The sequence below is a fragment of the Diprion similis genome, chromosome 7, assembly GCF_021155765.1.
Source record: "Diprion similis isolate iyDipSimi1 chromosome 7, iyDipSimi1.1, whole genome shotgun sequence".
In the NCBI taxonomy this organism is placed as follows: Eukaryota; Metazoa; Arthropoda; class Insecta; order Hymenoptera; family Diprionidae; genus Diprion; species Diprion similis.
This window is the reverse complement of record NC_060111.1, coordinates 6,719,312-6,732,402: the sequence shown is the minus strand read 5'-3', so window position 1 is coordinate 6,732,402 and position 13,091 is coordinate 6,719,312. Positions and strand designations below refer to the sequence as shown.

Here is a 13,091-nt window from a genome sequence, read left to right as displayed (position 1 = left end):
CGACGTCCGTGCGACGTCTGCCGCATCGCCTTCGCCGGCTTCTTCTCCTCCTCCCCCTTTTGCCGCATTTCTTCCGTCGCCTCCGGGTGCAGCCACGGGCGCACCGCCGTGACTTCTTGCACTTCCGGTACTTGCGTCGCCGCTTTCCACAGGCTTCAACCAGCCCTCCTTCACCCGCCGTCGTCATTGGAACCCCACAGGCATCAGTGCTCAGGGTGTAGTGCCCGTGATGACGCTTCAATATTCCGTACTCCACTCCTCGCTTCAGCGCTGCTTGAAGCTGCGTAGATTTTGGAAAAAATTTGCCGTGAGAATTTGGCCCCGTGGCATTTGGTTGCAAAAGTGTATTGCTCTAACTGGGTCATATTTAATTTTCAAAAACAACTGTCACCCCACTTTTTGCAGCGTATTGATTGCAGGTGTAAAAACTAAAGCCTCGTAACTTAGTGATATGTTATCTTTACTTTTCTATTCGCATAATTGATCTGAAACCATTTTCTGGTAGCCCAGTTCTCAGCGTCATATTGCTTGGCCACGTTTCCACATTTTTTTTTACCAATAACACGAGACAAAATGGTTGATCTGTATGTAAGCAGGTAACCGAAATAACTATTACTGTCATTGCATTTTTATTTTCTGCCCATAAATGAGTCATGCCTTGGAATGAGTCATATTTTTTCTCTGAAAGTATATTTCTAAATACAGGAAAATTCACTCACCTGACGTTTAACTGTCGGCTTAGAGACATCGTATTCCGTGGTTATGTAATTCATTATCTCCCGCGGAGTGGAACCTTGGGCCTCTCGCAGTTTTCGGATTGCCAAAACGACGAGTGCCGACGTTCTTGGTACTGGTTTTCCCATGATTTTAGTAGTGATTTAGAACTGTTGGTCAAATCTTCATCTGCAACATAAACCACAAATTGCTTAAATGAATGACTGAATAAATCTATTGACACGTGATTTTCTCACGTCAACTTTATAACAAAGCGAAAATCATTGACGTGAAACCACAGCTTAATGCCATTCGATATTTTTTATTTTTTATTTTTTTAGTGAAAAGAACTTGACACAGCGGAGCTAAAGAATTAAAATAGGAATAATTGTCTGACATTCATGTCTATACAAGATGATTGCATTATCACATACATACATCGCATTGTCACATAAGTTCTGGATTGAAAGGGCTTATAGCTAGACATATATATTATATTTACCAATTTGTGCAATAGTGGGGAAATTCTGCCATATCCGATAGCACTTATGAAGATGATGTACGAGTTAATTTTTCTTTACATAACAGAAAACCGCTCATTACGATATTTGAAAATTGTTTATCAGTTGAAGCTATTAAACAAGGAAATAGTCTCATAGAGACGACTGTCATTTTTCTCAATTGTTTCGTACTTTTATGAATTAATTCCTCTCTCCGGTGGTACAGTTCCGCATGATTAGAGACAACTGCGAGCTTAAGTACAGAAAATTTAACGCCTGTTAATGTTAAAAATTGCGTTCGTTCGATGTATTCTAACCCATTGAATCGCATCGATTCCTCCAAGACAGTGTATTTTCAAATTAAATGAAGTTTTAAATTAAATGAAATCTAGAATTAAATGAAATCTAGGCTAGAAGTAGCGTAGATTTGTTCAACGTGTTTAGAAAAATATTCATCGATAGCGACATCACTTAGCGTTATATCTTTTATTATTTTTCAGTGTATTCACTGATCTGTAATAAAAATAGATTTGTTCAATTTTGAATAAGTTTTTGATTTGAACGACTGTATAGGTTAAATTATTATTCAAATTATGTTCGAAGTAGTGTGAAATGTACATACTAATCGCAATGTATACATTTTGATATATTTTATTTTTTCAATTGATAGGATACACCAAAGATTCGTACCAATTTTCGTTATAAACGTTTCAGTGGCTCTTTAGGTGTGCAATTTAATTTCTTTCTAGTTCTCACTAGTTCCACTTGAGTTTGTGAATGGAAGGATCGTATGTCCGCGCTCATCGTGATTGACTGCTCCGTGTTTACGGTCAATATACACGCTTAATTTCGAGTCATTATGAAGTGCATGAAACTTCATTCGGAAAATTATAATGTTACTTACACGAGCCGTGATTTTTCATGAAATATTACGCGCTACAATTTCAAACGAGCACGATTTTTGCGCATGCGTAGAAAATTTCCCGCGCTGGGCTGCCGCGTTGCTTCAACGATACTCGCATGGCTCCATATTTCGCGGCGCGACCCCTATAAACATAACCTCAAAGTGACAGATCGTGTCAGAATCAGTTTATGGAAGAGTAGGGTATTCGAGTTAAAGATATCTTGCAAATACAGAGAAATTAATCGGTTGGATAATTAAAGAGAGTTAACGAAGCTAAAAAAACAACATGTTTTATCACGTAGGTTATCTTCTTCTTATTTTATTCACATCGAAATGTGTTCAGTTCAAGTTCATTTGACTCAAAGTTGTAATTGTATTGCAGATATCATTGGAGCATGAAATCCTGTTGCATCCCAGATACTTCGGACCTCAGCTACTTGACACAGTGAAACAGAAGCTTTACACCGAAGTCGAAGGAACGTGCACTGGAAAGTATGTGATAATTAATACCTGATTGAGTTGCTTTCGAAAATATGTATTGCGATTAGGTACAGTGTTGAAATGATGCAGATCGTATTTATTACCCCAAAACATTACGAATAAAGTGGACCGGCTTGTATTATTATAATTTGATAAATTATAGCATTTTTCATTGCGTCAAGCTGTTCATTTTCAAAACAAATTCATCTTGAATTTCTTTAGGTACGGATTTGTTGTCGCAGTGACAACGATAGACAATATCGGAGCTGGTATTATTCAACCAGGACAAGGTTTCGTTGTATATCCTGTTAAGTATAAGGCTATTGTTTTCCGTCCTTTCAAAGGAGAGGTTTTGGACGCAGTTGTAACGCAAGTCAACAAGGTATAACAAGTTGTTACGTTGATATGTAAGGTTCAATAATAATAATATATCTTATGTTTGCAGGTTGGTATGTTCGCTGAAATAGGACCTTTGTCTTGTTTCATATCTCATCACGTGAGTACTCTTTTACTTTCTATTTTTCGTTTGACGTATAAGCCAGTTTTTCATTCTCTTTTATTTCAGTCCATTCCAGCCGACATGCAGTTTTGTCCAAATGTCAATCCACCTTGTTATAAGTCAAAGGAAGAGGTGAGAAATTTATTTAAAATTTGATATTGGAATGTGATGTTTTGTAGAAATAATATTGTTGCTTGTACAAGTTCTATGTAGTCTTAGAAAACTGTGAACATTAGTTTTGGTAAACGATAAAATAATGTTTAGATTTGAATCCGATAAATGTATCTTTCAACTTGTGATATTATCTATCTTCTATTAAAATTTATTATTGAGTATAAGCCATTGTTGTCAAAGAATATGAAATGCTTATTATTCATTGTAAAAGAATGGCAAACTTTCGCAGTGGATTAGGTGCTTTACATTATACAAAAATAGGAATGCGTCTGGTACAATCAAAGTGACAGAAAAAATTATGTCAATGAATAACTAAAATAATATGTACACGACATCAGTGCTTCATAGAAATATTTCCCAATCTTATTTCTTCTCATCGAATTTCCCTAGGATATTCATCACTGTAAATGAAAGTAAGATTTCTTTTGAAAGGGTCTAAGGATAATCAATTTGTTATTCTTTCTCTTACAGGATGTAGTAATTCAAGCAGATGACGAAATAAGATTAAAAATTGTTGGTACCAGAGTTGATGCAACAGGGATTGTGAGTAGATAGATTTACAAAGAATTTTTCACAGTGCTCATTTCATTAATTTTCCTATTGATCATTTTCAGTTTGCCATTGGTACCCTTATGGATGATTTCCTTGGTAAGATTCTGGTTGGATTATTCTGTATAAACTTTTCTCGTTTTCGAATTTATGTAACCTTACTGTAAATTGAATGTTAGCTTTTAACATTTAGTTTTGAATGCATGGATTCTAGGTTTGGTGATGTAATCGGACGTAATTACTGTACTCCAAAAATGTAACATACAACCTGATTCATGGACTGACATAATTTACTGCACAGAAGGTAGTGGCAACCAAGAAAGAGTGTGACAATTGATCCTGGGATGTTTGCAGGCTCATCTAAATGTCCAATTTGTGATAAATTCAATCACTTATCAATGGTTCAAATTGGTAATAAGATAATATAAGATACTTAAGTTAGGAATTACCTTTCAATTCTACGTGTAAATAAATTTTTATCTCGGGGAAATTTGTTTCATTTATATGTGCGGAAGTGAAATGATTTCATGGATTAGATATATAGGATGAGTGGAGTAATATTAATCAAAGACACGGGGTACAAGTAACATAAGTTTTATTTTTCGCGGGCTATAGATGACGCTCAGCGGTCTCTACGTATCTCATTAACAAGTAAGTAAATTTTCTTACATTGAATTTTATCAATGACTACATTCTGTCATCTGACCATCACAGTTTCTTAATAAATTATGTAATCTACGTAATGAAAATCTAACAACAAACTGGATTTATATGATACAAAATTCACCGTCAATAATTGTTGCGAACGTCACTCACTCTTGATAACTTGAATCTCAGACGGATTAATTATACTTCTGTATGTTCCAAGTATTTGGTGTACCGGTTACTAAACTAAAACTTACCTATTCACTAGAGCTTTACTTTGTCAAATCGACCTAGAAGCAAAAGTTAATGCCTCTACTAATGAAACACCCAATTTGTCATCATATAATACCTGTTGCTCTTATAAGTGAAAATCGTTCGGAATTGTGTTATCATTGTTTTACATTCGGTAAACGATTTTGAAAAATCATAGCAGGGTATAAATCGCAGCCAGCTACATGAATCAGATGCTAGACAATATTACATACAAGCCGTTAGTGATATTTTGAAGTTTGAAGCATCTCAGGGCTGAACAAAATTGGACAAATTTGAGATTTAAATATTTTATTACAGTAATAAATTATTTCACTTTTTCTAACGGTAATAAATTTGTTGCTACATACTGTGTATCTCCTCGTAACTTTCTGAGTAATGAACCATATCGCCTTGACACAGGTCTCAGGAGGTACATTTGAGGTATCATTTCACCTGGTACTAATAAACCCAAAAACAGAGCCAGTTTTGCCGCAACTCCAGATGGGTCTTTAGTTACTGGAGTCTCATTTCGATCAGGCATCACTTTGTCTGCTACGTGTTTATAAACTAGACCCTCACCATTTACATAAAATGTAGAGAATCCGTCATACCAGCTAAAAGAAATAGTCAAAATATGTCTTTCCAAATTCTGGGAAATTAATTCAATCTTTTCAGAATTATCAAATCCATTCCTGATGCAAAATATTATACAATTTATATAAAAAGATTCCTAAGGAACTTGAGGATAATTTTTTTTCATGAATCTCACTTCAGTAGATAAAGATTGACAAATAAAATATATAGCTAGCGTCGTTAAAAAATAGATTAGTTAATATGGTTGAAATTGCTTATTCGAATTGATTTGAGACAGACTAAAACAATAAATTATTGGAACAGAAAAATTAATGTCAATGATATGTCTTGCCGATTGAAAAATATAAATATTTGCCAAGCTTACATTTCGTTTTCAGTGGTTTCCTTCAGGTTCCACACCTTTACTTTCCAAAACGTAACAAAAGCTCTCAATCCAGAAAATCCATTTATCCTCCAACGAACTTTTATCGAATTATCCTCGGGATCGAGGGTCATTTTTAGTATGTCGAAATTGACAGAAGCAAATTTCAAATTTCCCATTGTCTTTAGCAAAATCACTTGTTTCGTATAGGGTACAACACCTCTGAAAAAGGATGCAATCGATGATTCAGAACAATGTGTTTCTGTTCACGTATATGGAACAGACATTTGTACAGTATCACGGTACGGATTATTACTTACCGAGTTACAGTACCTCTAATGTTGTTGATGAACTCTATGTCACGATGATATATTGAATAGTCCAAGGAAGTATAAAATATTTTTGGTAACTGCAATAGGGCAAAATAATGTACATAAAGATTCCGTGTATATTTAATCAAGATGAATAGATAATTTGTTGTAAAAAATGACATCCTACCTGATCTCGAAGAGCGTTAAAAATAAGCTGTAATTGTTCATTGCTTGGGCTGCCCCCCGTGTTGGGAGATTGTTGTTTAGGCGTTTCTGTTCCTTGCAAGTTCAATTTACTGTCTGCAAGTAGGATCATTTTTTTCTCATACTCTGAGAGAATGGATTCGTTGGTTTTGAGCAAAGCCATGCCATTGGAAAATCTGGTGTAAGTTTTTTCTGAAGACTCGATTTCATATGCCAACCACGAGTTTGGGTCATTCCACCGATTGCCAGTTGCTACGATATCGTCCGGCGATATTTTGTACCGCTTCATGCTAGAGATTACTGGATTCAGGGAAACTGGAGTTTTGCAATTTCCGTGAAGCTGACTCTTTCTTGCCACTTCCTCCTCTCTTTCGCACGCATCTCGCCATGCATCGCAAGTATTTAAAAGGCCTAGGGACGATGCTGCCGAACTCTGCAGTTTATAGTTCGAACAATCTGTTGTGCTGCTCGTTATGCTTCTTGTGTTGAGAAACTGTAAAAAAATTAGCAAAGGGTGAAATTACGGTACATTAAAAATGAAAGATTTTCCATACCTTTCAGATGACGAAGAAAGAAAGTCGGTAAATATTTATGGACAATTGTATGTACTTTTAAATAGAGATTTTTTTTTGTCTTCAAAAAATGATCGTATATACCTCACAGACCCTTAATTCTCAACCTGTAACTCTATCGCCGGGAAAATTAGGCGTATTTTGATGGAATCTCCCGGGAGAACGATGAATAAAAATGAATCATATTGCAACGGAGATGAAATTCGATTCACGGATATGAAGAACGAAGGTAAGCTGACTTAATGTGTGTACGTTCGGTCACTCAAATACTGTTATACTCGAGGGGTTGCAATCCATTATTTTGAGGTTATGTCTCTTTTGACTGGGGCGGAGACGTTTAGTTTGCTAAAATAACACCTAACTGCTTGAATAAAATTCATTTCACGAGTCAAATATGTTGCATGAAATGCGTCGAAGCATTGGCGAGCATGTCTTAACCGTACGAGATGGTAAATAGAGAATAAAAGTTATGTAAGCTTAGTGAGGTTAAATTTTCGGCATAGAGTCGTCGGCTCGATTCAGCTTCCAAGCCGGTTCAGACACAGAACAAAGCATGAGTAAAACTGGCCTTGATTTATCCAGTAAGGTACTAGCGAAGTGTCAAGGGTTTTTTCGGCACTTTAATCGGTTTCCTCACCTCCTCCAAAAACGTTGAAGGTTTGACTCGGTGTGGCAGTTCCTTGTCCAACTGCGTGACATGCTTACGCGTATTTAACAGAGAGTTAACAGTTGTGAATTTGTTAGATATATTCCGAAAGCACTGAGACATTGTTATTTATTCACATCGGCTTATGACAGACGACAATACACGCGCACACCCTCCTTCTTTCTCGGTTCTCCTTTTCAGCCTTCACTTTTCCTCTCCCTTTTTGTTTCGAAGAACATTCGAGGCACAGAATGTTCGAACATAGGTAGATCATGGACGTAGATATTACTTGAGATCCGAGCATCCCAGCGGCGACAACGAATGACGATTCATTCCGTATCGATACATTGAAACTCACCTGCAACATGTCGAAGTGTTGAATCGAGTACGATTTTCTCGACTTTCGGAACGCGGGAAGAGAATTTTTGAATTTCGAATTCAGCGTTCATTTGAAATTTACTGTTGACTGAGAACTGTTAAGCTAAGATTTCATGGGCAGTAAAAAGAAGCAGCAGTTTAGTAACTTACTAAATGTTACTAACATTGTTCTAGTAATTTTAAAGCAAGCAGCAGCGTTGCTCATTAATTTTCTGCTCTGCTGTTTACGCCTGAAGTGCTAGTAACTTTCATTGAATCGCTACTGCTGCTGTTACTTTTTGCTGCCCATGAAATCTTACCCTTAAAAACAGCTATCCCAATGGGGATAAAGAAGCTACTGGATCGATAGGATACCAGGTTCACTCTAGTCTACTTACCGGCAGAATACTGGTCACGAATATTTGCCTAGGAGTAACCGTTTTTAAATTTATTACGTTCGGGAGGTTTAAATTCTTCCAACGACGATAAACTTCATTGTCAACGACTAGTTTCCTATTATGCTCACGATTGGTTTTTAGCCTGACCACCTAACAATTATGTTCGATGTTTTTTTTTAGTTCAACGGTGAAAGTAGCGGATATAATTTTAGTCGAATATTATAGTATACATATAGTATATATAGTATGATAAGGTCAAGTCTAAAAAATTTACGCGACTCAATCTGTTGACGGTTTTCACAAGGTCAAAAATTTACATATGTTGCAGTTACTGACGACTGTATCGTATTAGACACGCGACATAGAATGTTACGTATGAATAAAGAATGTGATAAAACACAATAGTCCTATCTGTTATTATCCTGTTTTGTCATCTTTTTATTCATACATTCTACAATATCATGCTTTCAGAAGATTCATATACCTACTCGTCAAACGATAGGAGCAATTCTTACAGACGTCGCCTATTATCTACTGTATAAATTTTTAGAGTGATTCACTGCTTGGGCGAAAAGTTTAGACGCATAAATTCAGAGTTCGAAATTTAAAAGTTAAAAAACGACGTAAAAAAATTACATTACTCACTGGTTTTTATAATCGTAAGTGGGGTGGGCTTTCCGTAGGTATGGATGAGTCCACTTCTACAATCGGTTAATATAACTACGTATAGTGGATACACTTGAACTGGTCTTGGAATACGAACTTGATGTGAAATTGTATTAATAACGTTAGAATGAATTTTCTTTTTCTTGATAAATATAAGTTACACAGCTGTTTCCATCATCATTTGCTTCACAGTTTGCATCGTGCGATCACAACGAAGACATCAACAGCGGTAAAAGGCGAAAAAATTCACTTTTGGTTTTATTTTTATTGCTACCAAACTTTTTTTGCAGACAGAGAGCTACGTGGGCGATTTGACCCTGTTCTTTCTCGAAGGAACGAGTAACTTCAATCAGTGTTCGGACTTTGGATGTCGATTTTATTCCCTGCAGCGTCCGTACGTCCCGAGATCTTGTACACAGATATTGTCTCATCAATTCTATATCCACAAACTGTTCCGCCACGTGGGTGCCCTGTTTTTAACAGGGTTCGAATTCGGTACATGTACGGAAACGGCAACCAGTGTGGATCACCCGACAACGAAAGTAGTCTCTGTAATTCCCGAAATCGAGTTCTCTACCAATATATTGTACCCAATTAGCAAGATCTTTATTGCCTACGGTTTAGCCGTTTTCAAATAACGATAATAACAATTTTCTTCACTTTCGAGCTACAAGAAATAAAACTAATCATTTTTGCCGGTCTTAATTCATTCCGAAAAATTTCAATGCCTAGAATTGTTCAGTTTTTTCGACGGTAAAAAACCACAAAGAACTGAGATATAAATATGCAAATCTGTTTTAATTGTTGCAAATTTTCAGTGAATTTGAATAATTATCATTTATTACTATTTCTAACAAACGAGTGAAATGTTTAAAATATTTATTCCGGTAATGCCGGTCATATTGTTCAACATTCCTACGATCACAACAATAGTAATGCTTGTCTGATAATGAGGGAATAATCCATGATACAGTCTCAGAAAGAGAAAAGTAACGTGTATTATACTGCATCGCAGATGAATGATGTGGTTTACAATGAATATGCGAAAATTCAAATTCACGGGTGAATAAAGTTTTGCCTGAGGGGTGTCGCGCTGCATCAGCTGTACCTAACATTGGCGAGGTGCATGTATGCATTGCGCCGCGACGCCCGCGATGATTTCCGGGTATTTACGAGCTCATTACCGCCCCCGGAGGAACGCAGAGGTCGCTGTCGACGCTCGGGGCGAATGCGAATGCGAATCCGAAGGCGAAGAAGACGAAGAAGGCGAAGGTGCAACGCGGAGGACGAGGACGTGCTTTATCGACGCCGGCTGCGTGGAAGGCGATGACCACACGCCTCCTCTTCCGCCCGCGCCAATTCTATACTCCAACCTTTCAACATTTTGACTTATTTGTGTATCAGTTTAGCGATGAACACATTGTAGCATCTCTTAAAATTCAATATTTCAAACTTTGTGTTTTTGGATTTCTTGCAAGTTTTCACCCCGACCCATTTAGTGGTTAGAAAAATTGAAAAGATTTTTATCTAGTTACAAGAATTAACAAATTATTAGCAAAGGCTTCGGTAGTAGATGTCAAATCTCATTTATGTTGTTAATTCTTCTTAAATTAATGAAGAGTTGAGCAATTTTTATCCTCTCTTCTTTTCAGGCTGTATCTGTATCAGCTGGCAAGAATTGATCGTTCTCAGTATCCTGTAACGAAAGATCTGGATAATTTTTGGAGAGATCTTCGATTAATTTAGATTAATTTAAGACTAACAGGCAGTAGTGAATTCTATAAAATTTTATCACAAGTGGTGACTATTTTCAATTTTTTATAAATACGGTTCGTATGGTTGACATTCCATAGCTCGAAGTAGTGAATTATTCAAAGGGAATTACATGATTGTACTACAATTACTATCAATAAATGTTCTCAATTCTTGACTAGGATTTCATCTGAATTAATCAAGTTGTGTAAAATTTATGTTTGATTATCCTTCCTGATTTCATTTATAATCGAAAGCCGTAACGTTGTTTATACGTATCTGAATAAGTTGGATGGAAAACACACAAAAATTTTGTTGAGGAATATATTACGCATCACAATTTTGAAATAAACTCAAAGATTTAGATATGACTAAATAAATTCTGAAACCGGATGTTTTCTTTCCACAAACACGCTGAAAACGAATTTCATGGAGTTGTAAAATTTACAGAGAAAAATCGGCCACACTTGGTTGTTATAGAAATATATTACAACAAAACATTGCCAGAAACAAAAAATTAGAATAGAAAAAAAAAATACCGTATATACAGAAAAACAATAAAATGAATCAACGTTCGTTGAAGGATTGGTTATTATGACCTAAAATATGGAGAAAAGTCGACATTATGTCAAAAGTTATCCAAAGCCAGCTGCGTCGTATTTGATAACGAAAATACTTTGTTACCGTATGTGTCACTCTCTACGAACTGAACACAACAAAACAAGCGAATAAAAGCTAACGTACAAACTTTTCCATATTCTGAATCCGTATAATTAATTTAAAACGCGATCAGCTGATCTCTCTGTCCGGCGCCATCTTGCAGCCTGAGCCGCGTAGCAATTATACTTGGGATTCCAATGGAGCTAGCAAAGAGGAGTAAAGAAAGAAGAAAAAAAAAAAAACCCGACGAGCGAAGGGGAGGATCGTGGGATTGAGTGGTACGGCTAGAAGATGGAATCGGTGGTGGAGGGTTCTCGAATTGCGGTAGAACGCAGACACAGATCGAGGATCGTAGAATCGTGTACGCCAACGCATCGTCAACCTACGCATCGCGTCAGCTGCGTAAAGAGCAACAGGCGGGTTTGCGGTGAAGTATTGCAACTATATAGACACGTACGTAGGGGGTATTCCATGTCAACTCAGCGAATGATTGACAATGACACTTTTAATTTCTACTATGGATTTTCCCTGCGATAGTATATATCCTGGTGAAAATGATTTCTACAATTTTGTACAAATTTTTTAAGAAATTCAAACATTTTGTAGAATTTTGTAGAAAAAATTGTTTCCGTACAAAATTATATGTAAATATGCATAGTTCTTAGTAAGAACTGGTAATTTTTGAGAAAAAAATCTACAAGATAATAAAATTTTTCAAGAAAATTCAGTATTCTCTGCGAAACTCTATGGATATTCACAACTTTGTATGAAATAATAGGAAACGTTCTAATTGTTGTAAGAATTCGTAGTAGTAAAAATTTTCACCAAGGTAACCTGATTAAATCGTGAAAAAACAATTTATACTTTTTTCTTCCACCTTTCTGTTTTTATTCTGTGAATTTTTCCAATTTCAAAACTCTCCATTGAATTTCAGAGCGGAAGTATCAGAAAATTGGATAAGAAATACTTTTTCTTAAATGCTATAGTGCAGATCAATTGATAAACGCTCACTTTATTTCTCGCTTCACTTTCAAAGTTTATATACTATGACTGAAAAAATCCTTGGTAAAAATAAAAAATTTCATGGTAAGTCGTTCGCTAAATTCAGACAGAATACCCCATAGGTATACGTATAGGTAGATGGGTATGCCGATGGTCTGACGTCTCGGTACATGGTCGAGCAGACAACACCCCCGTGCTCTTTGTCAGCGCGTTAATTAGCCCCATACGCAGGATAATCAAGGTCCGCACGCCGGAATATTGCAGGTATATTAAAAACCGACACACCCCCGCCGCCGGTTCGTTGTAAATCAATTTAAATCCCCGAACGCTCAAGGCGTTCAACTTGTTAAGCGTCGAATTGCAGTTGAGTCAGCCAATTAATTATTAGACGATGCATCATCGATGCGCACCCGCAGAAATATATCCTGATACTGACTTCAGATGATTCCTTTGTATTGCAACTTCTTAATTGTACCTCCAAGTCGATCTTTGGTTCATGTTCTCCTGTCCGTCGAATAAGTTGAACATAAAGAGTAGAAGCGAAAACAAATGTTTTAGAAATTTCCAAGTTAGGCTAATAAGTCGTCAAAAAAATAAGCAAATAGTCCAGTCAAAAGAGGTCTAAATTCAAAATATTTGGCTCGTGAAGTCATTTTTGAACTGCATAGTCAGGGTCTCGAAAAAACAGCGGATTTTGATTTTTTTTTTTCACCGTTTTCCTGAAAAACTGCTGTACATAGATGAAAAATTAACCAATTAAGAAAAAAGAAATTATTTCACCACACTTCCCCAGATACCGTCGATAAATAGAATAGAGAAATATTAAAAACTACCTTGCATTTAATATATAT

General features: G+C 36.3%; 2 protein-coding genes across 2 annotated transcripts; one reads left to right on the top strand and one right to left on the bottom strand.

Moving 5' to 3' along the window:
- The first annotated feature begins 2,282 nt into the window (after positions 1–2,282).
- On the top strand, positions 2,283–4,306 carry LOC124408123 (DNA-directed RNA polymerase II subunit RPB7). The gene is made up of 8 exons (XM_046884840.1): positions 2,283–2,416; positions 2,501–2,610; positions 2,821–2,980; positions 3,044–3,094; positions 3,164–3,229; positions 3,743–3,814; positions 3,886–3,919; positions 4,035–4,306. Exons 1-8 carry the CDS (start codon positions 2,405–2,407, stop codon positions 4,046–4,048), a joined length of 519 nt encoding a protein of 172 aa, XP_046740796.1. The 5' UTR covers positions 2,283–2,404; the 3' UTR covers positions 4,049–4,306.
- Positions 4,307–4,927: 621 nt separating this feature from the next.
- LOC124408122 lies at positions 4,928–7,661 on the bottom strand. Its single transcript, XM_046884839.1, has 5 exons — positions 7,397–7,661; positions 6,171–6,680; positions 5,993–6,081; positions 5,676–5,894; positions 4,928–5,331 (listed from the first exon to the last, which is right to left on the bottom strand). Exons 1-5 carry the CDS (start codon positions 7,526–7,528, stop codon positions 5,043–5,045), a joined length of 1,239 nt encoding a protein of 412 aa, XP_046740795.1. The 5' UTR covers positions 7,529–7,661; the 3' UTR covers positions 4,928–5,042.
- Between the last annotated feature and the right edge of the window lie 5,430 nt (positions 7,662–13,091).

What these genes read in the sequence shown, in the direction of transcription:
- LOC124408123 (XM_046884840.1), top strand. An exon ending in GTTATAAGTCAAAGGAAGAG is followed by an intron (nt 3,230 to 3,742) that starts GTGAGAAATTTA and finishes TTTCTCTTACAG; the next exon opens with GATGTAGTAATTCAAGCAGA. An exon ending in GAGTTGATGCAACAGGGATT is followed by an intron (nt 3,815 to 3,885) that starts GTGAGTAGATAG and finishes GATCATTTTCAG; the next exon opens with TTTGCCATTGGTACCCTTAT.
- LOC124408122 (XM_046884839.1), bottom strand. Translation starts at nt 7,528, where the DNA reads ATGTCTCAGTGCTTTCGGAATATATCTAACAAATTCACAACTGTTAAC. An exon ending in TTAACGCTCTTCGAGATCAG is followed by an intron (nt 6,082 to 6,170) that starts GTAGGATGTCAT and finishes GCCCTATTGCAG; the next exon opens with TTACCAAAAATATTTTATAC. An exon ending in ATTAGAGGTACTGTAACTCG is followed by an intron (nt 5,895 to 5,992) that starts GTAAGTAATAAT and finishes ATCCTTTTTCAG; the next exon opens with AGGTGTTGTACCCTATACGA.